We start from the raw sequence: 26942 nt of genomic DNA, 5'->3' as shown, positions 1-26942 counted from the left end.
ACTGAGAAGCAAAACACAATAAACCTGTCTGAGAGGGCGGGTGAACATTCCAGGGAATCCCCCGATGGCGAGCAGAGCAGCAGCTCTGGAGGGAGCTGGTTTCGGGCTAATTTGGTCCACGCCAGCCCCGGGGGAGTTAAGGTGGGTTATGGATGGGCTCTTACTTGCTGCTTGCCCACAGAGCAGCTGGTCCAGGCTGCTCTCACCCTCCCCAGGAGTGAGTTGTGCGTGTGCTGTGCCCGTCTCGGGAGTTCTGCGGTAACAGGGTGGGGATGTCTGGGGATCCCTGAATCACTGCCTTTATCATCGCTGCGCCCACGGGCACCTTCTGGCCCAGGTGAGGCAGCTGCCTGTTAAAAGCCAGGGAGGAGGGAGCCGGGGCTCAGAGGGCTCCTGTGGTTGCGGAGCGGCTGCCGGGCGGTGCGGGGGGAGGGAGCCCTCGCTGCGAGCCGGGGACACCGTGGGGACAGGGACAGCTCTCCTGCTCCCCCAGGGAAGCGGGCAGGTGAGGTTTCTGGCTCTTGGGGGTGTGCTGGCAGCTCTTCCTTGCCTGGGCTCTGTGGGAGACACTTACTCTCGGTTGGTTTTTATGGGTTTCTTCGTTTCATAAAATGGGACTTTGAGCCGTCTCGTGATGAGTTTTGACCTGGAGCTGATTCTGGAAACGCAGGCAAAAGGTGGGGCTGAGGAACAGACAGTGCACCCTGGGACGGGGTGGCTGGGGGCTGTGTGGGGGATGAGTGTGTGTGCACACTCCTTGGAGCATCCCTTCCAGCTGTGCACTCCCACCGATCCCTGGTCACTGTGGATTGTGGTGCCGGGGTCTGTGGCTTCTCCCTGTCCCTGGAGAGAAGTGATTCCTCAGTCGGGAATCACTGCTGAGAGCAAGGAGCCTACTGGTACCTGTGGTTCACCTCAGCAGTAACATAAAGATCCAAAGATAGCTTTTGGGGAAGAGGGGAATCTCTGACAGACTTTGGGAGAATCCTGTGTGCTCTTTGTGAGCTGGATGAGAAACCGTTGTTCTTTGTACCTTATAAACTAACACAATCTGACTTTCCTCTTCACAATTCTTGATTTTTCACCCATGTTATTCTGTGTGGATCAATTAAAATCATCTCCCTGTAAACTGAGCAGGAGGGTGAAGGACATGGGCTGAGTTTTGACTGGTATTTTCTGCTCATTTTCACTCACACTGTGCATTCTTCCCTAGGTGTGTCCGTGGCACAATGGAGTCTCTCTGCCAGCCTTGGCCATGGGCATTATTTGTCCTGCTGGGTAAGGCTCACCATGCAGTGTTATTAAAAGGACATGGGGCAAGCTGACTAAATAGAAACACTGCTAATGTAAGCTTTGTATCAGCAGCAGTGTGGTGGCAGCAGTAGGAGACTGGGGTTTGATAACAGTGCTGGTTTTTGGCAAAAGGCTGAGCTGCCAGACTGGCTGTGTGAGGAGGGGACACCAACCAGGGCTGGGCAGGATGATGGGCAGTGAGGGCACTGAGCAGCCCAAACTCTGGGTCAGGGCAAAGAAGAGTGTGAGAGAGAAAAGTACCTTTTCAAATTAAAAATAAAGGTAGTTCAGGGGCAAAATAGCTTCCTTCTCACTGGCAGATGCCTGGGGTCGGTTGTCTCAAGCACGACTTTGTTGCTCTGTTGTAGGAAGCAGCAGATTGTTTTCTGTGTGCCACCCTGACAGGGCCCCTAATCCTGTTTTCCTGCTGTCCCAGCTGCCCCACAGCTGCTGGATGCACAGCAAGACTGTTCCCAGGGAGCCTGCTACCCCCCCTCCGGAGACCTGCTGCTGGGACGAGCCCACCACCTGAGAGCCTCCTCCACCTGTGGCCTCAGCAGGCCTGAGACCTACTGCACACCCCATGGAGAGGTACCCCCACCCCCTCACCTCCTCCCTGCACGGCCCCAAACCTCCTGCAGGGCTGCAAATGCCTTCACCCATCCCAGCCCTCCTGCCCCTTCGCAGGGATGTGTTTGACCCATTGAGCCCAGGCAGGATGGGGCTCTGAGAAACCTGGGCTAGGGGAAAGTGTCCCTGTGGCAGAGGGTTGGAATGAGATGAGCTTTGAGGTCCCTTCCAAGCCAGACTGTTCTGGGATTTTATGATTTGTCCCCTCTCCAACCACGCTGGGTCTTTGCACTGCAGTGTCCCCTCGAGCCCTTCTCTACCATTCCCATGGATGAGAAGAGAAGCTGGCCAGGAAGGACGAGTCAGGAAAAGGGCAGCAAAGCTCTACCACAAAGCACTGAAGGCAAAACAGAAGCTTTTGCATCCAAAATATCCCAAACTCTCCTATCTCTGGATGTTTTAGTTATAAGCTAAACTCGTATTTCACTTGTCAAAAGCGGGAACGTTTCAGGTCTTTCCCAAAGACTTGGAAAAGCTGCTGGACTGAACAACTGTTTTCAATCATGCTGCTTGTGTGGGGGCAGGAGGTTGTGCTGGGGGGGAGATGAGGCTTCAGGCAGCTGCAGATTCCCCAAAGCTGCCACCAAATCAGAGGGGGAGTTTAAGGATAAATCTGCCCGAGCACAGAGCTGAAAACTGCAGGGGTGATGTCCCTGGTGTGAGCACTTCCTAAAGCCTTTCTCTGCCTGCTGTTAACTCCATAACTGCTGGGGGAGGAGCTCTAAAGGGAGTGAGTTCAGTGGAGGACAGGCAGAAAGGGTCTTGGAGGAGATGCTGCAGAGGAAAGCAAATGGCCCCCCTCCAGCGAGGCTGTTTTCGGCAGTGAAATCCAGCTCGAGTGAGTCAGCCTTCCTCTGGTTTTAATTCCCCTTCAAACTGAAGGCCAAGATGTGGCAGTAAGTGGATTTGTGGTGGAGCCAGTGGTGTTCTCTGGGCTGGAGAGCTTTCCACTCCTCTGTGAGCTCAGGGAGGAGGCAGCTCCCTGGCCCAGAGGGGTGTGAGCATCACATCCTGCGGGATGCTGGGCTGGCTGCAGCACCTCTCCTCTGTCAGCTCCTTTTCCAGGCTGACAGTCACAGTCAGGCATTTCCTCCATGCAGGCTCCCACTCACTTTTTTTGGAGCTGTTTTGCTGCTCCCAGGGATCAGGGCTGTTAGTTCCCCTCCCAAGCAAACCCCTGCTGCTTCCCATGGCTGCTGTGGATGGGGAAAAGGAATCAATGATTTCTGCTTTGACTTAATTGTCTTCTGCTTCCCAATTTCTGTTTATAGATGAGGAAAACTCCATAAATGTACCTCTGAAATCTCCACTTAACACTGACTTTTGACAGTGACTTTTACTTGAAGAGGGGACTTGGGGGGGCTTGTACTGTGGGGAGCAAATGTTGAAAAACCCTTGATTACTCTGGTCATGTTAATACCAGCTGGAGTGTGCTGGTTATTCCCTTTGCCTGACCTTGAGAGATCACTCTGAAGGGCATCAGTTGTGATCATCTGCATCATTTGTAATCTTTGAAGTGGAGATTGGACACCTCTCTGATGTCTCTGGTGTTCCTGGAGCAGAAATGATCCTTTGGGTGCAGAATTAGTGAGTGAGGGCTCACAGTGGGGCTGTGGAGGAGGGCAGGGAGCAAGTTTGCTGCAGTCTCTTCTAGTCTACAAATCCCTAAACTATTCACTTTTCGTATTTCTTGTCCCTTGCCTTACAAGAACCAGGGTTAAGAGAGACATGGAACAATTAACACTGATAATTTGAGTTGGATTCTCCAGTTCTGGCTTTGGGAATGGGGTCTTTGCTTCCTTACATACATGGGATCCTTTCCTTTACTGAAATGAAAGATGCAGAGTTACTCCTAGCAAATTCCCTGATTCCTGTTCTGCAACTGTAATGGCCAATGGAGTTTTGACTAGACCAGCTCTTAACTCGATGGGAGAAATCCCCATGGATTCAGCATTTCCTAATTTTTCCCACCCTTCCTCTCCTTCTCTAATTTAAGCAAAATTTAATCCCCTGAACCCAATTTTCCTATTCCCATCCCATAAAACATTTAATTTATAGACTCCTGTGACTCTTTTTTGGTCACAAGCCTTGCTCTTGTTTGGTTTTTTTTTGCCAAATAGGTGCAAATCTGGAGGTGGTTTTGCAATCCTAGCAGAGGGCATGGGATGAGGGGTTGCTCTCCCTGGTGCCAGCTGGTCAGTGCTGCCTGTCTGCTGGCCCCAGGGTCCTCTTTTGCAACTCTGGTGGGTCACTTATCGACTTCAGCCTCTGCTCCATTGTCTGCTCCAGCTCCAGATCCCTCTAACCTTTATACTTTGCACTCCTGATTGCTCCACTCCTTGGCTGGAGGCTCAGTCTAGTGAAATCCAGGAGGGACACTCAGCATTGCCATTTATAGCACAGGGGACTGCACTGGGGGTCAGGGAAGTGGTGGGGGGTGGAAACCAGGCAGGCCAATGGCATGGCCTGGAAATCACCCAGTGCTTGGGGAAATGGCTGGTGGAGCCAGCAGGGAAAGGGAAAGCAAGAGGGAAACTGAAAATAAAACAGGAAAAGAAGCGAGCCTGGATTTGGAGTCGGAGAGGGAAGACTCGGTGGGAAAGACTGATGCAAAGATACTCTGGAAAGACTCTGGTGGACTGGGGTGTGATCCAAGGCTCAGTTAACACATCTCTTTCTTTGCAAAGATATAATATGTATGTAAATGTACATATTATAGAGATGCAAATATAAACATCTGCACAGCACTGTGATGGGAGTGCAGAGTAGCTCCCACTGGCTGCCTCCAGCCCAGGGAAGGCACACTGTGGCTTTCACATGGACTATCAAATCCCAGGTCCCCTTGCCTGGCCTGGCCATTCCAAGTGACAGCAGGAGGGCTGTGCCTGCCTGTGGCTCCTTGCTCTGCTGCTGGAAGCAGTGGGACCTGTGCCATGCCACGTTCACACCCAGCAAAGATTAGCATTTCTCTGCAGGGAGAGTGTTTCTTTCCTCCAGGCTCATACAACGCTTTTGCTTGGACATATTCACACCTAGAAACCATCTACAGGTTTTTCTGGTTGTTTTATTAGTTTAGAAGAGCACCTCAAACCCCCTGCACATCCCTGTGAAATCTTTTCCTAGAGAACAGGTAGGAGAGGAGCAGAGCTGGGTGTCCCTGTGCTTGTGTTGCATCCTACAGTGGAGAGGGGGGTATGTGACAACTGTGTGGGTCCTCACATCCCAGCCCTGAGAGATTTTGGATGTTAAAAGCTGTTGGCATAAGGATCAGGATTTTCAACCTTCTCTCACCTGCTCTTCATGGGCATTTGGTGGATATGAAGGGTGGGAAATCACCTTTATCATCCCTTGTGTCGTGGTGACACGGAGTCATCCAGGTGGGAATTGAGAGGTGCCAGAGGAGCCTGAGCCCTACATGAGTCAGGAGGAGGGAGATGTGAGCCTGCTGGAGCTCCTGGCACAGCAGAGGGGGTTCCTGTGCTGGTGGATGGTCACATCTGCCTGGCAGGGCTGGGCTGCAGCATCTCTGGTGCCTCAGCATCAGCTCCTGCTTGGCTGCTTCCAAAAATACTCCCTTCCAGTGTCTGTGAGGGAGAGTAAGTGCCAGACTGATGCTTCTGCCTGCTGTGCTGCTGCTGTCTGATGGTTCCATCTGCTTTGCCCACCTGCATGAGTCAGTCAGGGAGCTGGGTGCCCAGCCAAAGCTTCCTGGGTGCTCCAGCAGGCCCTTGGCATGTTGGAACAGGGGAGAAGGAGGCAGGAAAGCTGTGCCTCCCAGCTCACTTTCTTTCCAGACCCACATCATCAGTCAAGCTCAAGCTTTTTACATGGAAAAATGCATCCACAAAACCATGAAATAGCTGTGACAGGATGCGACCAAAGCAGGGCTTCTACTTTGGGGGTTTTTCCTCCTCAAGTCCAGGGTTTGGCCTGAATAATTTGTGTTCCCAACCTGTTGAAGGTGATACAGCAACCACATGTTGCTGCTCAGTGCTTATCTCATTCAGGCATTCAGACACACCCTGCTCCTTGCTGCTGGGATATGTCCCTACCTGCAGTGGATGTGCAGAAGAAAAAGCCTATTTTCCATTGTTTTTTCCCTCCTCCCTTCTCTGTATCCTTTTTATTTTTGCCACATGACTGCAAACCAAACGTGCTGGGAGACAGCACATCACTGCCTTGCAGGGGCAGCAGGACCCCAGCAAGGCCTGCAGGGTGTGGGATAAACTGGTGCAGTTTGGGCTTTGCAGGCTGCCATCCTGGCAGATTTTACATCAGGGTTTGCTGGTGAGAGAATAGACAGGGTGAGGAAAACAGGCCCCCACGTGCTTGTTTTAAAAGCAAGAGGAATGAACTCCATTTCCTTACCTCCCAGACCTGGGGTGTTGGGCCAGCTTGTGTCTTCTCCCCATCTCTGCTGTTGCCTCTGAATTTGGGGTCACTGGTAAGACCAAGCTGGGGGGCAGAGCCCTCTGTTTGTGTTCTGAGCATAACCCTGGGGCTCATTTTCAGTGTCATTTCCAACAGGCCAAGCAAGGATGTGACATCAAAGTTGTGGTTAAGAGAATCACAGGTACAGGGTGGGATTCTGGGGCTGTCCTGTGTAGGACCAGGAGTTGGACTCGATGATCCTCGTGGGGTTCTTCCAACTCAGGGGATTCTATGACATATCTGTGTTTCAAAATGGAAACCCAGTCTATGACATATCTGTGTTTCAAAATGGAAACCCAGTCCAGTTTAGCAAATCCCAGCTGCTCACTGGGAAGCTTAACCATGGTGACACAACCGTGGGTAACTTCTACTGCCTTTTCCCATGGAAAATGTATAGATTACTTCACAAGCACAAGCCCTGCTCCACAATCCATGCCCTGCAGCTAACAGGGCATGAAAATGGGTTGGAATAGAGAATTGCATAACTTGGCTTTGCAGGTGCCTCTGTTCCCCAGGTAACTTACTGTTGCTGCCCACCCTAGTTTTTAATAACCTTTAATCTCTCTGTGGATATATAAATTCCCACCACTTTCCAGCTTGTCCCAAAATAGACTTGGCACAGGGATTGCTGTCCCTATAGAATATCAGTTGTGTAAGAGCACACAGGGCTCCCTTCTGGGAGGCTGTGCCAGGAGCACTGACACAGTGCTCTCACTCCCTGACAAGCAGCTGGGTCAAATGTGGGACCACCGAGGTCTCCACAGCTATGAAAGGTCTCTGTTCCATGACTGGAGAGCAGCAGCTTCCTATTTTTGCTGATGAATAAGCTCGGTTTATTTTGGGTTGTGCTCCTCTGCCAGGAGGTTTTATTTCGAGGGCTCTCTACTCGTGTTAAAATGGCAGCTCCTTAAATTACTTTGGTCAGAGTCCATCAGCTTAAAATCATTTGAGGTTTCAGTGCTTATGTGAGCAGGGGAGGCTGCTCAGGAGCTGGTTCATAAAGTCAGAGCAGGAGGAGAGCAGCAAAACCCTGCAGAAGTGTGTCACACATGGACATTTTTACAGTAGCTGGTGGTTGCTCTGCGTGGATTTTTTCCCCCTCTCCGTTATTTCTAAGACATGAGTCTGTTTATTCCCAACACTGTGGCTTTCCCTCTGAAATGACTGTGTTGTGAGTTATCATTCAAGTCTGGAATGAATTTCCCTTCTCCACTCCAGTCACCCTATTTTTGGTGACTCTTAAGAGCAGCCTGGGGGCACGGAGGGCTATCAGTGCTTTCCATGCAGAACTACAACCTCTTTGACCTTCCTACTGTCCTTTCCAGCCCCCATCCCACACCTCCTCACACTCAGAGCAGTTCTCCTCTGCCTGGCAGGGAGGGGAGGATGTGCTGGAGAGCCAGGGATGCCCCAAGGGTTGGTGGCCCACTTTAAATCCAGATCTCTTCACCGTCTCTTGTCTCTTCCTGACCCAGCTCCGAGGGTTCTGCTGAGCCTGGTAAAAAAAGGAGGGAGCTGGAGGAAGGTCTGTACTTGGTAAATCTCCCCTCAGCCCGGCTCTGGGCCGTCATTTTTGGTAATTCCCTCTGTTCCAAGGAACTTTGAGACACATAGTCACAGCTGGGAAGAGCAAACCCTCCTGTTGTGCAATTCGGGGCTTTCACAATTTGCTCCCAGGACGTGAAATGAATTTTGCTTCCAGTGTTAATTTTAGCCTGATTTAAAAAGCTGAGGGAAAGAAAAAAAAAAAAAAGAAGATTTTTGCACGCAGCCCAGCCCCAGGCTGCTTGGGGAGGGTCTGTCTCACACGGTTTAATCTTCGTTTTTACTTAGCACCGCATTTTAAGTGGGGTTGCAGCTGCAGAGTAGCTACTAGAGAGCGCTCCTGTCTGTGGCTGTGTGAACGACCCGATAAGTATGCACAAATTGCAGCCGAGATGAACCTTCCCCCTTGCAGAAAGCCTTCCTTTCCCCTTTGCTAAGCACAGTCACAACCGCTGGGAAGTTTAATCACTGCTGGCAATTGTTCAGTAGATTATTTCTGTGGGTAATTCCTGCAGCTCCTGACAATTTGCTGCTGGTAGTCATTCTCTGAAATGAGTTCTTCTGCCTGGACCTGATTGAATTATTTGTGATTCTCACTGGCAGAGCCAGGAGGAGTTGGTAGAGCCAGGGAAATGGCAAGATGATACATTTTGGTTTCTCTGTTTGCTTACTTTGCGATATTGTTATAAATATTGTAGTTACACAGCTCCTGTTCTGCGACATTTATAAACAGAGAATGTAAAGATTGGGGAAAACAGTGTGGAAACAGATCAGTTTAAAGTGAGGATCTCTCCTCATAATCCACCCAGGTGAGGAAAGGTTCCCAGGTTTGGGACAGAGCAGAGTCAAGTCTGGGCTTTGTTAGGAATTAAAACCAGCCCAAGGTGTGAGCCCACATCTGTCCCTGCTGCCCAACCACCTCCCTGGGTGGCTTTGCAGCTGCTGTGGTACCAGTTGGTGCCTTCTGGCCAAGGCCACCTTCCCCCTTGTGCAGTTTTGTGGGAGTGCAAGCAAAAACGTGATTCTGGACAAAATGTGTCATTAATGTTTTGTAAGTTTAAAGATAGTGAAGAAAAAAAAGCTGGTTCTTATGAAACAAAGTCCCTTTTTGTAAAAATGAGAGACTGGCTTAGCTGAGCCTGTTTCAGGAGTAAGGCAATAGGTGTAAACCATAAATCAATTTTGAAAGGGGAAATCAGTAATCCTGATGCTGCTGTGGCCCTGAATGCCACCTCCAGCTGCCCTTGTGGGCACAGGCCCCTCCTTACCCCAGAACACGTTTTGTTTAGTGTTTTGGTTGGAATTGGCTCATTTGTTTCAAGTATCAGACGGGAGGTTTTAGCCCAGAGGTGGCTATAAAGTGCTGTTTGTCACTTGTCACCCGATGTCCCTGCTCTGTCGCTGAGAGCTGATCCCATCACTGGGGTCCCAGAGGTGCCTGTGCCTCTGGTGTCACCTTAATGCCACTGCAGTGACTGCCAGGCCTTGCAGCAGAATGTCTCATTGCCTCTCCTGTGCCAGCTGTGCCAGACACACTCTGCTCCTCTGCCCTGGACCCTCTTTCCTCCCAGGGTGACCTTTCTGAGCTGTCCCACCCTGCACCACCAAGAGCAGCTCCTGCCATCACTGGCAAACCCTGTGCTCCACCTTCCCCAGTTCCTCAGGCTTTGGGATGTGTCAGGGTGACACGTGTGTCCTGCTGCTCCATTTGGGAGTCTGCTTTACTGCTCAGGCCACTGGTATTTTAGAATTATAGAATGGTTTGGGTTGAAAGGGACATTAGAGATCATCTCGTTCCACCCCCTGCCATGGGCAGAGACACCTTCCACTAGCCCAGGTTGCTCCAAGCCCTGTCCAACCTGGCCTTGGACACTTCCAGGGATGGGACAGCCACAGCTCCTCTGGGTAACCTGTTTTTCACCAGGCTGTAGATGCTGGTGATCCTTTCCTGCCTTGAGCAGCAGCTTTCCCCTCCCTGTGGTCTCTGCAGTCCCTGTGGTTTGTTCCACTCCCAGTGTTTTGGATGTTCCCATGGGATGCTGCTGCAGGCTCTGGCATCATCAGCTCACTTACCATTCCCCTGGGACCTGCCCTTCCCCACCTTGGCCTCACCTGGGTGTCTCCTTCCCGTTTCCAGGTGGTCCTCACCCAACCTGCTCGCCCACCCCGCGCCTGCCTCTCCCCTTGGCCAGCGTCCAAACCTTCCCTGCTCCCCCTCTCTTGCTCAACCTCTTCCCTGCTGCTTTCTACTCCTTCCTGAGCCTGCTCATGAGCTGCAGGGACCTGTCACCCCCGTGGTGGTGGCTGCAGGACCCGTCCCCCCCGTGGTGGTGGCTGCAGGGAGCGTTGCTTGGTTACTCAAAACCGAAGGATTTGTTTGCTCCCAGGGGACCGTTTTCTCCCGGCCCCACGTTGCCTGTGCTACATCTCTGTCTGCTCCTTGAATTACTTGCTCAAGTGAAGGGCTGAACTTTGAGCCACTCGACTTCCCACCCCCTGACTCTTCACCCCCTGAGCTGTTTGCTCCCGCTCTGCTCCCAGGGGAGAGCTCAGGGGGGGCCGAGCATCGCCCGGAGCTTTTGGAGGAGAGAGAAAAGCCTTTCTGTTCAGCCAAACAGCTCCCTCGGCTGTGTGGAAAAGGCAAACTGGTCCTGAAAAGCTGAAAAGAACTTTCTATCAAGTGTTGGCATCGTGGAAAATGGGGGTAGGGAGTGCTTAGAAAAAAAAGGCATTTTTGCTGGTTTGCCAAAAATCTGTTTTGGTCGAAAGCGTTTTGGTTTTAGTTTTTAGCCAGTGAAAACCAGGAGTTGTGGTTTTTAAGGAGGTGTGAAGGGGAGCATTTGATTCCTGTGTGTTGTCAGCCTTGCTGACTGCAGCCCTTCAGCTCTCCATAAACTGGCTGTACTGGCGCCGTTTGCTCCTGGTCGAGTCCGAGCTGCACTTGGGCCCCTCGTCTCCGAGGTCTTTCCCTCCAGCCAAACTGGGATGGTCACTCCCACCTGTCCTTTGTCTTGCAGTGGAGCATGAAATGCTGCAGGTGTGACTCCCGTTTGTCACACACCTACAACGGCCACCGGGTGGACAATGTCCTGTCCTCGGCCGGACACGCGCGCTGGTGGCAGTCCCAGAACGGTGAGTGCTTGGGGCAGCAACCAGCTGGAGGGGAAGAGGAGAAGGTGTTGACTTCAGCAGATGGGAAGGAAAGAAGGAAATAACCAAGCTGGCTCAGGCAGTGAAGTGCTTTATCCTCCTGAAACCCCCCATGTGCCCCTCTGAAGCAGCCTCTCTGTGCCCGCAGGTGCCAACCGTGTGTCTCTGCAGCTGGACCTGGACCAGACCTTCCAGCTGGGCAGCGTCGTGCTGCTCTTCAGGGTGTGTGTTTGGGGCTGTGTGTGGCATCTCTGCTCCCCAGGAGGTCACAGATGGCACTGGATGGGCCCTGCTGGATCCCCATGACCGCAGGGATCTCGCAGCTTCCTTCAGGCTCCTGATAGCAAGCACCTCAAGGTCCCCATCCCTCCTTTCCCCCCTGTTTTTCACATGAGAACTGGGAATTCCATTCCAGTGGGAGGGGCAGAGCAGGGTGGTGGGCTCCCATCCCATGAAAACCTCCTTGCAGGTGTGTGCTCTGTGGCTGCAGCAGCGCTGGCCGGGGTGGGGGGACCCCAAAAATTGCTGATAACCTGCAGGGAAGGGGATTAATCCAGCAGCCTGCAGTGACCTGAGCCTGGAGGGAGGACGAGGAGGGACAGGCACTGCCAGGGCAGGAGCTGGCTGTGGTGTGCCTGTGACAGCTGTGCCCCTCTCCCTGCCCTGCAGTCTCCACTTCCCGCGGCGATGCTGATCGAGCGCTCCACCGACCTCGGCAGGACCTGGCAGGTGTACCAGTACCTGGCCTCTGACTGTGCCACCGCCTTCCCCCACGTGCCCCAGGGCTCCCCTGAGAGCTGGCAGGACACTCGGTGCCAGCCCCTGCAGGGGCACCCCATGCATGGGGGCAAGGTAGGGTTTGGGGGGTTCTGTGGCCCTGGGTTTGGGGTGGGAGGACTGGGCGACACTGCAGGGACACGTGGTGGCCTGGAAGTCTTTTACACCTGAGGGATGGAGCCCATGGCCATCCAGCACTGCTGAGGGGAGTCCTTGGGAAGATTCCTGCTCGTTTGGCAGGAAAGCCTTCGCTGTTTTGTGGCAGGAGAGGTGTTGTGCTGGTCTTCCTGCAAAAGCCTCTGCAGCTCTGAAGTCTTTTCCCTGTGTTCAGTGATGCTGTGCAGAGGCAGATCCAGAGCACGCACTGCTTGGACCATGAGCAGAGAGCACCTCGAGTGTCCTGCTTTTTAACCTCTTTTTTTTGTTCCTTCCAAGGTGACATTCAGCGTCCAAGACCTTGCATCTACTATCAGCACCTCCTACAGCCAGGCTGTCGAGAGTGAGTGACCTTCCTCTTTCATAGCTGAGAAAGGGAGAGGGGAACGAGGCACCTTGTGGTTCTTCCTACAGGTGGTGGAAAGACTGGGCTGGGGTAACCCCAGGGCAGCAGGACCCTGAGCTGCTGTCTTGGTGCCTCTGGGGTACCACGGAGCAGCATTTGGCCTTTGCTGATGGCCAATGCCCCCTTGTCTTGCTCCAAGCCCTCCACACGAGTTGCAAAGTTCTTCTGCAGCTCCTGGGTACCTGCTGCCCCCTCACCCCTTTCCCTGGTCCCCAACAGAGCTGGGGCGGTTCACGAACCTGCGGATCAACTTCACGGAGCTGCAGCACATCCCACGCCAGGGGTACCACTCCCCCAGCACCTTCTATGCTGTGACAGAGATGAGGGTGCTGGGGAGCTGCTTCTGCCATGGACATGCTGACCAGTGTGCCCCTTCTGGAGGCCAGCACCCCACGGTGAGCCTCGGGAAAAGCCAAGAGCCTGAACAGAAGCTCCATGGTATCAGGCTCCACCACGTGCCCAGAATGCTCCTTGGCAGACCTTGGCTGGCACGACCAGAAATGGGGCATGGGAGGCTTTTCAATGCTCATAATTGAGGGAAACAGTGCCCAATATTACCTTGAAGCAGTGGGGTGGTGGCTGTGAGACAGCAGCCTGTGCTACCCCCGTGTAACCCCATTTTGTGTCGGGGAGAAGGCGGAGGGGCTTTTTAAGGAGAGACAAAGCTCAGTGTCAGCGGGAAGTCTGGCTCTGGGGGGAACTGCTCCTGCCAGCACTCAGCAGGGTGGGGGACACACAGATAGTTTCAGCAGGCTCCTGCACGCCCAGGAGGATTTGCCAGTGCAAGGTTGTTGGTTGCTGTGGGAATTTCTTGTCCCCATATTACACTTGGGTTGCCCTCAGGTGGGTGTCAGGGGTGATGGGAGCGAGCGGGGAACAGCCTGTCCCGGGTGCTGGAGATTCATCCCCGTGCAGGGAATGGGGGTAGGAGCAGGCCAAGAGGATGAGGGCTCTGAGCTGAGCCACTGCCAGCCAGGAGGGGTGACCCAGTGTCTCTGCAGCAGGTCCATGGGCACTGCGTGTGCCAGCACAACACGGCCGGTGCCCACTGCCAGCGCTGCGCCGACCTCTACAACGCCCGGCCCTGGGCACCCGCCGAGGACCATGACCCCCACGAGTGCCAGAGTATGTTCCCTGCCTTTCCTTCCCCTAAATCCTCCCAGCCGTGAGCAGGAGTGAGCTCTGAGACCTTTTCCTGGGATGCTTGGTGTGGCTGGACGGTAACAGGGGTGCCCCTGGCACGTTGGCACAGCAGGCTTTGCTCCGGGCGATGCCACTCACGGGCTGCACCAGTGCTCGGCAGTGCTGTCTGACTGGTGCCACTTTGATGCTGGGGCGGTTAAACGGGTGTCACCGTGTCACACAGGAGCCTCGGGCACCCTCTAGTGCCGCAGCTGCCGCTGCCGCAGGGGTTTGCAGGGTGGCAGCTCCAACTCCTTGGGGTTTTTTTTAGGGTGCAACTGCAATGGTCACTCGGCCTCGTGCCACTTCGACCCCGAGCTGTACCGGGCCACTGGAGGGGCCAGCGGGGGGGTGTGTGACGACTGCCAGCACAACACTGAGGGCATCAACTGTGAGCGCTGCAAAACCAACTATTTTCGCAACCAGCAGCAGGATCTCGCCCACCCTGAAGCCTGTCTGCGTGAGTGCACAGCTACACCCTCTAGCCCCCCGTGGCCCCCTCCCCAGCCCCTTGGCACCCGTCAGCTGTGACATTCCCACCTTCCCCAGCCCCCTGTCACCCCTCAGTTGTGATGTTTGCACCTTCCCCAGCTCCCTGTCACCCCTCAGCTGTGACATTCCCACCTTCCCCAGCCCCCTGTCACCCCTCAGCTGTGACATTCCCACCTTCCCCAGCCCCCTGTCACCCCTCAGCTGTGACATTCCCACTTTCCCCAGCCCCCTGTCACCCCTCAGCTGTGACATTCCCACTTTCCCCAGCCCCCTGTCACCCCTCAGCTGTGATGTTTCCTCCCCATTTCCAGCCTGTGAGTGTGACCCCGATGGCACCGTGCCAGGCTCAGCCTGTGACCCGGTGACAGGGCGCTGTGTCTGCAAGGAGAACGTGCAGGGGGATCGCTGCCACCTCTGCAAACCAGGGTTCACCCAGCTGGCCAACCCCAACCCCTTGGGGTGCCGCAGTGAGTACCCCCTGAGACACCTCCTGCTTCCCAAGGTGCTCCCAAACCACCTCAGTGCCCTCAGTGGCTCTGAGAGGGACCTGAGTCCTGCCCAGATTTGATTTGGGGGTTCTTGAGCCAAAGCCCCGTTTTGCAAAGGTTTTATAAAACCTCCTTGCTCAGGCTGTGACCTGTCTTAGGTGTAAGTGTGGCAAAAAGCACGTGGAAAGTGGAGTTTGGGGGATGTGTTGAGCTGTATCCTTGGGTGTGCAGGGCTCAGGGAGCCACAGGGGATGCAGGAGGTGATGCCATGTGGGGCTGCACGCAGCGGGAGGGAGCTGTGGGTCAGGTCAGTGCTGGGGGGATGCTGAGCCCACTCATGGTCCAATTTCTGCTGCAGCACTTGAAGAGTGGTGCTAGGGCAGGGATGGTGCTAGGGCAGGGGTGGTGTTAGGGCAGGGGTGGTGTTAGGGCAGGGGTGCAGGTCTCTTGAGCTCGGGTATGAAGAGGGAGATGGGAGAACTCACCTTTGGGTGCTCTGCACCCATTTTTAACAAACCCCTCCTTGTTTCAGGGTGCACCTGCAACTCTCTGGGGACACGGCAGGACATGCCCTGTGACGATGAGACAGGGAGGTGTTTCTGTTTGCCCAACGTGGTGGGCAACGACTGTGACCAGTGCGCGGCCGAGCACTGGGACATGGGCGGCGGGCAGGGCTGCCGGCCCTGTGAGTGCCACCCCCGCGGCTCCCAGAGCCCCCACTGCAACCAGGTACCACCCAGCCCACCCTGAGCACCCTCAGGGCTGGCTCCACTTCCTTCAGCAGTGTTTCTTTCTCGTTTCCCTGAGCTTGCTCTCTTTTTCCCCTCCCCGGCCCCAAAAACGCTGCTGCGAGGGGCTGCCAGTGGCTCCGTGTCCCCGCTGGGCAGCACCACACTGGGGATCTCTCAGAGCATCAAACCCACCTCTTGGGGGATCATTTGTCCCATCCTATCCGTGGGAGCCTTCACAAAAAGCACTGTGCATCCCTCAGTGCATCCCACTCTTATTTTCCTTTTCCCCTTTCCTAGAAAACACATGACAGACTACTCAGGAGAATGAAAGAAGGTGGTAATTATCAAGGCAAAATTAAGTCATTTTAACAAGCCTGATATTTAGCAAGGAAGTCCTAATAAGACATCTTCATACAGGCAAGGGAAGTTAATTATCCTCATTTGTCAGTGAAAAGCATTTGTGTGTCACTTCAGGCTTAAGAGGCAACTGGGAAAATTAAAGTCGAATGTAAAAAAACCCAAGCACATGACGAATTCTAAGAGCCAAAGATAGGTCCCAAACAAGCTCAGTGCGGGGAGGAGACCTGAGATGGCAAAGCAGCTGCTTGTGGGCGACTGCTTTGTTTTTGAAACAAAGCTTGACACCCTCCTTGCAGTGCTTGGGCTGTTTGGAGCCTGTTTGCAGCCCTGTGGCTGTGCCTGCAGCCTGGCACGAGCAGCACGGGCACGTCCTGGGGCACAGGCTGAGTAGAGAAGATGGTCCATGCGCTGGTTTTAGTGGTGAAGAGCAGCTGAGGGAGAGCTTTCCCGGGAGAGTGCCCAGAGCTGGGTGTCCCTGATGTGCCTCTGTCCTCAGTTCTCAGGGCAGTGTCCGTGCAGAGAAGGGTTCACGGGCCGGACGTGCTCGGCCATGCAGGAGCAGCTGTGCCCAGACAGGCACTACAGAGACGCCCGGGGGGGTTGCACAGGTAGGCACCACCTGTTTTGGTTTGGCTCTGCGTTTCCTTGCACTGGAAAATCATGGATTGTCTGGGAAATCATGGATTGTCTGGGAAAAAGAGCACCTGGCCCATGTCCTGGCATCCGTGTTCCTGTGCTGTTTTGCAAGAGAGATCTTCCTCTCTGGAACAGCCTCCCAGTTCACCCCCGTCTCCAGGTGCCCACCAGTCCTCTCCCAGCAGCCTTGGGCGAGCTCCTGGGCCACTCTGGTATGACCCTGCAGGGTCAGGGGCTGGGGAAGCTCCTGGACTTGGGGGCTCTTTCTGTTCTCCTACCACCTTTGTCCCAGACGCTGCAGGAGCTGACGGGTGGGGATGGATGCCAGGTTGGGTTGGCACCTCATTAACAGGGGCCGGTTTTGTACAGATATAACTTCTTCACCACAACCACGTGTTCAGTGGGCTTCACCTCTCTGCTTTTCCATCCCCCAGAGTGTGACTGCGACTTCCAGGGCACGGAGAGGGCGGGATGTGACAAGGTGACGGGGCAGTGCCTCTGCCGCCCGGGGGTCACCGGCCGCCGCTGCGACCAGTGCCAGCGGGGCCACTGCAGCACCTACCCCGAGTGCCAGCTGTGCCACCCCTGCTTCCAAACCTACGACGGGGACATCCAGCGCCTGCACCTGCGCCAGGCCGGGCTTGCCAACTCCACGTCCCGCCTGCCCGTCGGGACCGGGGGGTCCCACCTCGGCCCCCGCCTCACCCAGGCTGAGGGGAACGTGCAGCAGGCACAGGGCATCCTTGACCACTCCTCTGTGACGGAGCAGAGCCTGGCCCAGGTGGGCAACACACTGGCTGCCATCAGGTGAGGGGCAGTGGCTGCATCCCTTGTCCACCCTCCTCATCCAGGAGGAGGTGCTGATGTTTTTCTGGGTGCTCTCGCCACCCCGAGCTGCTTGCACGTGTCCTGCTTCGGTTTCCTGCCCCTGAAATATCCTGCTCCGCTCACGAGGTGGGCGGGGATGCAGGAGAACAGCCCTTCCATGTGTGCCTGTCCTGTGCAACGTGTCACCAAGGCAGGAGGCTGGTGGGCAGGCTGGGGGGGGTTGGCATTCCCAGGGCACATCCAGCATGCCTGGTCCCTGCATGGGTATGGCTCTGGGGTGGGGCAGCTGCAGCCCAGCACTGCTCTCTGCCACCTTTGGCATGTCCTTGGCCATCTCTGGGCTCAGAAATGCCACTTGGCCGGGTGCTGGCAGTGCCCCAGCACAGATGGCCATGCTCAGCCCTGCTCTCTCTCTGCTGATGCTTTGCCCTTTACTTGAACTCACATTTTCTGTTTTCCTCTCTCCCAGGGAGCAAGTCCGAGGCATAAATCCTGACTTTCGTTTCCTGGATGACACGGCCTCCCTCTCGAGGGAGCTGGAAGCCCTCAACAGCAGCCTGTTGCTCACTAACTCCCAGTATCAGAGCAAGAAGACCCAGTTTGAAACCAGCCTCAGCACGGACCTGTCAGGTACAGATCTGCAGCTTTAATACCTCTTAATTTGCAGCTATTAATTTACCTCAATGTGACCATGCCTGGTGGTTTCCCACTGGCCATGTGAAAGAGTAATGGAGTTTTTAACCCACTCTCAGCTTTGGAGCAGCACATAGATCTCCCTCCACCCAGTCTCTGGTCCATGACCTGGGATTTCACACCACTGAGGTGTATGCTCCAGTCTTTTGGGGCTGGGCAGCTCACTCTGTGTCCCTGCTCCCCACCAGCACAAGCTCCACTGCTGGGGAGCAGTGGGAAGGGGGGAGACCCTGCTGGGAGAGCAACCCTAAACCCGTGAGGCAGCTGATAATGAAGGTTGTGCACAGATGGGAGAGTTGGAGGGGTGGGGAGGAGAGCCAGGCTGCTGCCAGGCACTGGGGAGAAGAGCTAATTAAGCCCTGTGACAATGCTGGGTTTGGCTGCCATGAGATCCTGCTACAGTTCCTGCTCTCCCAGGGTCTCATTCCTGTCCCCTCCATGCTCAGCTGGCTGGGGATGTGCCAGCTGTGGTGAGTGGCCACTGCTGGGACAGATTCACTCTGCACCTCCCCATCCATGCAGGGCTCAGAGCTCCATGTTCTGACCACCTTCTTTCCAGGAATGGTGGGGCTGCTCAGGAACCAGGGAGAAGGCTCTGAAAACTGTCCTGCCCCCACCAAAGCCCAGGGTCAGCACGTGCACGTCATCTTGCTTCAGTTTTCTTTTAATCTTTTAGCCCCAGCTGGGAGCTCAGTCCTTCAGGAGACCTCTAGCTCACCAGAGGAATGGCTGAAAAGCATCTGGAAATAAAAGCAGCGTTTTGGTGGTGCCTTGGTGACTAATCACTCCGGCTCCATCCCGCTCCTCCCTGCACACATCCACCGGCAGGGCAGAGTCAGTGCCTTCCCCGAGGTAGCTGCGCTGCATTTATGAGTCATTTTGTGTCATTTTGGGGTTTGATTCCTGCAGGAGCCTTCAAGACCATCCGATCTGCTTACCAGACATCCAGCAATGCCAGCAGAGTGGCCACCAGTGCCTCTGGGCTGCTGGCTGAGTCCCGGGAGAGCCGCAGGAGCGCCGCGGGGCTGGAGGGGGGGCTGGCAGGGACCAGCTCCAGGCTGCTCACCCTGCAGGGAGAGATGGCCTCATCCCCCAACCTGACCCCTGTCATAAACAAGGTAAAAGATGCAAAGTGGTTTTCTGACCTCCCAGCTGTGTTTACCTGGTTTTCAGAAGGCCTGGAATTGCTCAGGAGGCAAAAATCTCATCCTGCAGTTGTGTGTCTTTCCTCAAAGAGTTCAGCAGGGCAGGACAGGCTCAGAAATGGCATCAAAGCAACCTGCTGCTGTGGGCATCAGTGGAGAATTGGCTGAGCATCCTCTGCCTGGGCATCACTGATACCAAAACGTTGCCCACCACCCCCTCCCAGCCACGTGTTTTTTCCTCCAGGGACTCTCACATGTGTCGGTTCTTGTATCTCAAAGACCCACTTAATTTCTGGATGAGGTTTCTCTTATTTCTCCTTCACTGCTTTGTTATTGCCATGGAGATCCATTTCGATGTCTCCTAATGCATGGTTGCTGTGGAGACCACCAGCCTCCCCTCTCTGCTTTTCAGGCCACCAACACATTCCTGAGCCACCAGCCTGGCTCTGGGTCTGCCCGTGCCTCTGCTGCAGTGTGTTTTTTGGGGGGTAACTCCAGAAGGTGCCATGCAATCAAAACTGTTGGTGTCCAGGCAGGAGGGCAGGGGCTTCTCATCCAGTTCTCTCTCTCAAAGCAAACTACAGGTTGGACAGGGTGTTTTGCTGAGATGTTTGCTCCATGCAGACATGCTTGTGAGCCACTGGGGTTTAACTCCTGCTTTGCTCCTACTCCTGCTCCAGTTTGGGGCAGGGAGGAGGTGCTGACCTGGTGTTGCTGGCTCAGGTGTGAGCATCCAGCACTGCTGTGCTTGTGTGTAGCTCTGGCTGCCCTTCCCCAGCACTGTCACAGCCTCCAGTCCCTTGGGCTGTGCCACATGTGCTGCCAACAGCCCCACTGGGGAGGGCAGGTTCCATCCCCGTGCCCACAGAGAGCTCCTGAAGTGCCAGCACAGCCAGTTCCCAGCTCCCTTGGCGAGGAGCTGTCAAACTATTGACCCCTGTGATGTGCTGGGTTCCCTCCCCGAGGGCACTGGGGTGTCTCCAGGCAGGTGAGATCCTTCCTGCCTGGGTGAGCTCCCTCCTGCCCAGGTGAGCTCCCTCCTGCCCAGGTGAGCTCCCTCCTGCCCGGCTGTTCTTCCCTCCCCAGGTGTGTGGTGGGTTCCGAGTGGAGACGTGCACACCCGGCCACTGCGAGGGGCTGCTCTGCCCACGGGACAACAGCTCTGCCTGCAGGCCTGGCCAGCCCTGCCATGGCATCTTCCCTCTGGCCACTGGGGCCCTGGCTGCAGCTGGGGAAGCATCCAGGGAATTTGGCAGCCTGAGCACCCGGCTCCGGGAGACGGCACAGCTGGTGAGTGTGGGCAGCACTGCCTGTCCCCCTGCTCGGACCCTTTGAGGGGGGACAGCTGTGGAGACAGTGATAAAAACCCCACATCAAACTCTGTTTGATCCCTGGGGCAGCTTCAGAAATTCAGGAATTTTTGAGCAGGAGACTCCCTCCTGCACACTCTCTCCTGCCTCCCCCAGCACAGAAGCCACAGACCTGAAGGTGTGAGAGGCTTTGGAAACGTCAAAAGGAAACCTGTCTTCCTCCTAGTTTGGGATTAGCATGGAAAAATGAGTGGGAATGTGGAAAACACTAATTCTGCTCCAGCATTTGGTGCTTTCTGCTCGAGTTCATGTGTTCGTGCTCTCGCAGCTTCTTTCTGTGGCTTGCAAAGACAAAGTGAGTTTTCAAAGTCGTTCAAAATCCATTTCAAACGTGTTTTTTAAAACCTAAATCGTGCTGTTCCTCTTTGAGAGCTTCCTTTGCAAGTCCAACCCTCAGTCTTCAACATTTGCACTCCTTAAAAGCTCTGGCACATTAAGAACGTGGAACGGCACCGTTTCCAAGCGCCTTTCTCAGTTCACTCGGGGTTGAGGCAGGGCTGTGGGGTTCCAGATCAAGAAGAAGTGGCTCCATGGGGCCATTGTTGTTTGCAGATTAAAACAACAGAGATGTCTGCGAGTCAGATCCAGAGCAGCGCTCGGCGCCTGGCGGAGCAGCTGGGGGTGACCAGGACCCAGATCGAAGGGGACGTGCGGCGCGTCCGGCAGCTCATCCAGAGGGTCCGAGACTTCTTGTCAGGTAGTTCTGCCACCTGTAAAGCCTGGGGGTGGGAGGAGGGGGTGGGGGTGCTGGTTTGTGCATGGAAAAAACTAGTTTTTAGAGTTATCGTAGAATGGCGGAGTCGTTAAGGTGGGAAAAGACACCAAGAGCTGATCCCCACCTTGTCCCCCAGCCCAGAGCACTGAGGGCCATGGCCAGTCCTTCCTTGGACACCTCCAGGGATGGAGACTCCAGCACCTCCCTGGGCAGCTCCTTCCAATGCTTGATCGCTCTTTCCATGATGAAAATTCCTCCTGATGTCCAACCTGACCCTCCCCAGCACGGCTTGAGGCCGTTCCCTCTCCTCCTGTCCCTTGTTCCCTGGGAGCAGAATCTGACTTCCCCTGGCTCCCCCCTCCTGTCAGGGAGTTGTGAGAGTGAGAAGGTCCCCCCTGAGCCTCCTTTTCTCCAGGCTGAGCCCCCCCAGCTCCCTCAGCTGCTTCTCATAGGACTGACAGTCCAGACCCTTCCCCAGCTCCGTTCCCTTGTCTGGACACACTCCCACCCCTCCATGTCTTTCTTGCAGTGATGGGCCTGGACACAGGATTTGAGGTGTGGCCTCACCAGTGCTGAGTACAGGGGGACAATCACTGCCCTGCTGATGTTATGTATGAGAGCACACAGGAGAGGGAAGCAGCTGGTTGGCTCAGCCCAGTTAAGCTCTTGGATATCCAGTTTATCTGGGTGTTTGTGTAGCAAAGGTAACACATGTCCTCTGAGGCAGCAAGGTTGGCTGGGATGGTGTTTTCTGAAAACAGAGAAATTGCAGCAGCACCCAAGGCTGTGACTTCACCAGCAATTGTAGTTTGGCCCATTGGCTTGCTCAGGCTTAACCCTGCTGTTCAGATGGAGCTCAAATAATCCCAGCTCTTACCTGTGTTGATTTGCTGGGCTGTCACCCTGCCTGCTTCCTTACAGAGGCATTTGGGCACCACTTTCGAGGTCCATGGAGCAGGAGACACCACACAGCCTTGACCTGCTGTGAGTGGGGCTCTGTGGAGATGTTTCCAACATCCTCACAAGCACTGCTCTCACATATCACCTCTAGAAAGGTGAACTGTGAGCTGGCAGAAGTGGAAAGCTGTGGAGGAGGTGGCATTTTGTTTGTGGCACAGACAGCAGCTCCCTCTGAGTCCTGCTCTGTGCCATCCCTGGGGCTGGAAGACAAACCTGTCCCCATGGCTGATGTTCTCTGAGGATTTGCAGCCAGCAGTGACCCGATGCAGAGATGTTTTCTGGCCACACTCACTGACCAGAGACAGACAGATGACCCTTCTCTGGAGGAGACTGTTAATCAGATGAGAACTCCTTGTTGTCCTACAAACCCAATGACTTATTGTTTGTAATAACATAATGAGCCTCATGAGCATTAGCTGAATGAGAAAATCAGGTCATTTGGTGCTGCCTGGGGTTAATGATGAGTGAAGATATTTCTCAGCTAATCGCTGGGCTAATGTCCCTTGGGCTCTGCCTGCTTCTGATGTATTAACTTCTATTTGTGAAGTAAAAAAGGGCTTGTCTTGAAACACACCCTCATCTGCTCAGTGAGATCTGCCTGCCTGTGCTCTGGGTTTAGCCATGGTGTTCTCATTGCCAAATTAAAGGTATCATTGCAGCCCTTTCCTGAAAGGGAAATGAGGAGTACATTGAATTCAAGGAGATGAACTCAGGGTGGATGGTGGCAGGTGTCTGGAATGAGGAGACTGAGTGTGTGAGAGCATGAAAGGCTGGCTGGCTGCCCTCCTCCTCCCTTGCATTTGCACTCCCACCTTCTCCTCTCCCCTTCCTAATGCTGTCTGTCTGTCTGCTCTGCAGACAAGGACACGGATCCTGCTGCCATCCAGGAAATCAGTGAGTCAGTCCTCTCCCTGCGTCTCCCCACGGACGCTGCCGCAGTCCTGAGAAAAATGACTGAGATCCAGAACTTGGCCACTCAGCTGCAGTGCCCCAAGGACATCCTTGCCCAGACAGCCGAGGACATTGCCAAGGCCAAGCAGCTTCAGCAGGAGGCAGAACAAGCCAGGTGGGTTGGGGTTCAAGGGCCTTTGGCAGCTGAGGGGGTGAACGTGGTGGTTCTCAGCTGGGTTGAAATCTCGCTCTGCCTGAGCTGTGCTGACTTGCACAATCTGAAGTTCCAGGCCGTGGTATTCTGTGTCCATCCAGAATGAGTCTGCAATCTCTAGACACCTCCCTGGGGTCCCAGTGCAAATAAATCTGGCTGCCAAGAACAGATCCTGTTGTAGATACCAGAACAAGAAGGGCTTCACCTGAATAATGGAGGCTTTTCTCTTATCTCTGTGTTGGGAGATGACAGGGTTGCCCTGGTGCTGCTTGATATTGGTGACCTGCATCCCAATTGCACAAGAGAGCACGAGGAGATTAAATGGGCTATTTGTTTTCTGGGTGAAAGTTGGGAGGATTATTCCATGGTCCCTTAAAAAGTAATTACAGGGTGTCCTTGCAAATTTGGAGCATCTGCTTTGTCACGTGTTGACTTGCAGCAATATCCCAGCGAGAAGGTTAATGGGATGAGTCTGTAAACTCCTTGACAGTGTCTGACACCTGCTTAACCTGCTGGAAGTGATGAGACAGGGGAGTCTGGTTTTCTATGGAGAGCTCTGCCACCCAGGCTGAACAGTCCCACTGTGAGCAGAAAAGTATTCATTGAAGCTGGTTCAGTGGTTATTACTTTCCCTTCGATACTTTTTCATGCACCATTTACAAAATAAATGTTTCTGACCAGTCTGAAGGAAGGGGTTTCTCTCCCCTTCTCAGTTTGTCTCCTCTGCCTGGGGCTATGAAGTGGAACTGAGACTTCTCTAAGAGGAAACCTGCAGGAGTCCAGATGTGTGGCTCTGTGGTTTTTGGGGGGAGGGAGATTACAACATTCTCAGTAGCAATCCTCTCTTGCTTCTCAAGCTTCCTCATTTTACCTCTGCAGTTACCCACACTCAGTCCTGCTTTCCCACATTTCCCCAGGAACCGGGCAAACGCTGTGGAGGGCAACGTGGAGGAGGTGGTGGGGAACCTGCAGCGAGCAAACACGATGCTCCTGGAGGCCCAGGGAGCCATCAGGGGCTCGGGCTCTTCCCTTCGCTTCATCCGGGAGCGCGTTGATGAGGTGAGTGATGCCTCCCAGCAACGCTCCTGCGCCCTGCTCACCACTCCTTTGGAAATGCAGAGTCCTTGTGGAGGCCACTTTTGGAGTCCTGAGCCAGAGCAGCAGGGAAGTGGGATCCAGGGAAGCTTTGGCTGTAGAAATGTGCCTCGCTGGTGTGATTCTCCACACTCCAGTCGCGGTCCCTGCTGGACTCTTGGCTGCACAGGGAGCACAGCACAGACAGAACACAAGGCCTGGTTTGTGTTTCTGCTGTCATCATTCCAAGACAGAGCCAGGTGAGGTGGTTAAGGCACTGTAGGTGACCTAAAGTGTGTGATAAACAAAGTCTCGAGTTTCTATAAGTTTCGAATAATAGTTTATTATATGGTAAAAGCAAGCAGCCAACTGGGTGACAAAAATGGGACCAGTTTCCCAAATCTGCACACCCTTCCTACAGGGTACATTTAGTATTTATCTTAGCTACTTCATGCATATTAATTATATCATATACATATACATTCTACAGGTTTTTGCTAAGTATTTAATAGATGGGTTTTCTTACAGCTGAAGCTAAAAGGGTTATCTCTACAACCAGTCATAATTCATGTATTCTTGGACAAACAGGCACCTAAAGATTTAAAGTTCTACTATATTTCATTCTTAGGATAGTAAGGAGGTTTTAGGCCTCTTGACCTTGTGAGGGTCTGTTTTATTTCTTTATGGGGGTGTAATTAAGTTTTACAATCCGTTTGTTTTATTTTGACGTCATCACCCATCTGTTTCACGGATCACGATTACTTATATATCACAAGTGGAATCAAACACACCAGACACACCCAGCACCAACCCCTGTGTGGACAGAAATCGCTGGTGCCACCCCACCTTTGCCCGGGGAATCCCGCAGTTTGAACCAGCGAACCGTCGCAGCCGGTCCCTGCACCGAGGGGAAAACCCCGAGGAGCTGGGGCTGAACGTGGCTTCCTTGTCACCTTCCAGATCGAGGCCGTCCTTGGGCCAGCCCAGGAGAACGTGGCTGCCATCGGGGCGCAGCTGGACGGGCTGGGGCAGCGGCTCGAGCGGCTGCAGCGCGGGGCCAACCAGAACCGCCTGCGGGCCACGGACACGCGGCACACGGCCGAGACGGCGGCACAGCAGGCCAGCAGTGCCCAGCAGGTACCACCCCGGGGCAATGCCACGGCTGTGCCCCCCTCCCTGGCCAGCCCAGCCAGCTGTGGCTGTAGATGAGACGAGCGAGTTTTCCCGTTCGGGTCACGGCTCGTGTGCTTGTGAATCAGCCGCGGTGTCTATCCCGCCGCTGAGTTTTTACAGGATCTGTCTCAGTCCTGATGCCCTTTGCTGGAAACTTATTTCTGCTCTTCGTCCTGCCTGAGGCAGAGCAGCTCGTTGAGCTGTCAGTCAGTCTTTGAGTGCATCACAAATGGAGGTTTTTGGAGCTCTAGTAGGTCTGACTTGCATTTGTCTCTTCTGTTAATCCTGTGTCTGTTAATCCCAGCCCTGTTCATACAACCTCATCAGTAGAGACTGTGACACGTTTGCATGATATCAAGGACAAAGCTCCAGTGCAATATCCATTTAACATTTAAACAGGATTCAACACTGGAAAAACCCCTTCTCCACAGCCCATTTGAGTGATCCTACTTGCACTGTTTATTTGCTTTTCCCCAGGCTTTTGAACAAGTGAAGCAAATGTACTCTGAGCTGAAGAGCAGGATGGAGCAGAGCCCAGCACTGGGAGAGCAGGGCAGCAGAGTGCAGAGCATAGGCCAGGAGGCACGGGCTCTCTTTGAGGAAACCTTGGGCATCATGCTCAGGATGGAAAGTAAGACTTATGAACTCAATGTAACAATCTCATGCACTGGGGAACAGCTTTGGGCTCCCACGGTGTGAGGGAAAGAAATTATGAGGAAGACAACGTACTTTTGGCAGTGTGGTGGTGGGATTTGGGCTGTATCTGATGGTGCTGTGCCCATAAATTTGGAATTTTCCAGGGGGCCACCATAGAAGGGAATCCCTGCCTGCAGTGCCAGGGGGGCCCTGTTTTCCTCCACATATTTACTTCCCTTTTTAAGCATTCCCCACTGTTGTGGGGTTGTTTGGAGGGAGAGAAGAGGGAATGCAGGACATTGGTTTTTCCCACCCCACCCAAGATGTGCAGGAAGGAGGCTCAGCCCAACCACCACATAACCCTTCCCTGCCCTCTCTTCTCAGCTTTAGAGACAGAAATCCAGGAGAGCAACAAGGCTTTGATGTCCAAGTGGTCCAGGCTGTCGGGGCTGGAGGAGCAGGTGGGAAAGATCCGAGATGCCATCAAAAAGAAAGTCTCCTACTATGACAGCTGCTCCTGAGAGAGCCACCACACTCCAGAGGCACTGCCTGCCTCCTCTGCAGACACTGACTGCTGTATTTATTCCCATTTTCCGGCTCAGTATCTCTATTTTTAGCAAATTAAGTTTCTGTACCCCTGGAAAAGAGCTGCACTGGACCAAAGGAGCAACCCCATGGAGAAGGTTGGACTGGCCAAAGCTGCTCAGTGGTTGGAGGAAAAAAAGGGAGAGACATCAGCCTCCCATGACAAATAAAAACATCCCCAGGGTGTTATTTCCAGAGGGGTTTATAAACCAAGAAATGTTTTTTCTTGTTTTAGCCAATTCAAGCTCTTTAAGCTGAATTTCACTGTTCAAATTAAAACTGCCACGTGGGTTCTTTTTAAATAGTTTTTTTTTAATCCTTCGAATTTGCCATGGCTTCAGTGCTTCCATCAGAGATCTTTCTTCAAATAACCAGATTGCC

The 26942-nt window shown here is 54.0% G+C and overlaps 1 protein-coding gene across 1 annotated transcript in view; it reads left to right on the top strand.

The window, feature by feature from the left end:
* Positions 1-26852, top strand: part of LAMB3 (laminin subunit beta 3) — a 34391-nt gene extending 7539 nt beyond the window's left edge. The window contains exons 3-24 of the mRNA XM_032710595.1: positions 1214-1278; positions 1730-1884; positions 10917-11031; positions 11198-11271; positions 11719-11901; positions 12262-12325; positions 12608-12783; positions 13390-13513; positions 13842-14030; positions 14374-14529; positions 15083-15279; positions 16138-16249; positions 16712-17084; positions 17575-17735; positions 18708-18916; positions 20030-20233; positions 20866-21010; positions 22847-23054; positions 24011-24152; positions 25128-25304; positions 25818-25971; positions 26361-26852. Coding sequence (XP_032566486.1) covers positions 1230-1278; positions 1730-1884; positions 10917-11031; positions 11198-11271; positions 11719-11901; positions 12262-12325; positions 12608-12783; positions 13390-13513; positions 13842-14030; positions 14374-14529; positions 15083-15279; positions 16138-16249; positions 16712-17084; positions 17575-17735; positions 18708-18916; positions 20030-20233; positions 20866-21010; positions 22847-23054; positions 24011-24152; positions 25128-25304; positions 25818-25971; positions 26361-26497 — 3504 coding nt within the window. The 5' untranslated portion in view covers positions 1214-1229 and the 3' untranslated portion in view covers positions 26498-26852. The remainder of the gene's footprint in view (positions 1-1213; positions 1279-1729; positions 1885-10916; positions 11032-11197; positions 11272-11718; positions 11902-12261; positions 12326-12607; positions 12784-13389; positions 13514-13841; positions 14031-14373; positions 14530-15082; positions 15280-16137; positions 16250-16711; positions 17085-17574; positions 17736-18707; positions 18917-20029; positions 20234-20865; positions 21011-22846; positions 23055-24010; positions 24153-25127; positions 25305-25817; positions 25972-26360) is intronic.
* The last annotated feature ends 90 nt before the right edge of the window (positions 26853-26942 follow it).

The sequence above is a fragment of the Chiroxiphia lanceolata genome, chromosome 25 (assembly GCF_009829145.1).
Source record: "Chiroxiphia lanceolata isolate bChiLan1 chromosome 25, bChiLan1.pri, whole genome shotgun sequence".
Classification (NCBI taxonomy): Eukaryota; Metazoa; Chordata; class Aves; order Passeriformes; family Pipridae; genus Chiroxiphia; species Chiroxiphia lanceolata.
The sequence above is the reverse complement of the archived record's forward strand: the minus strand, read 5'-3'. Positions and strand labels throughout refer to the sequence as shown.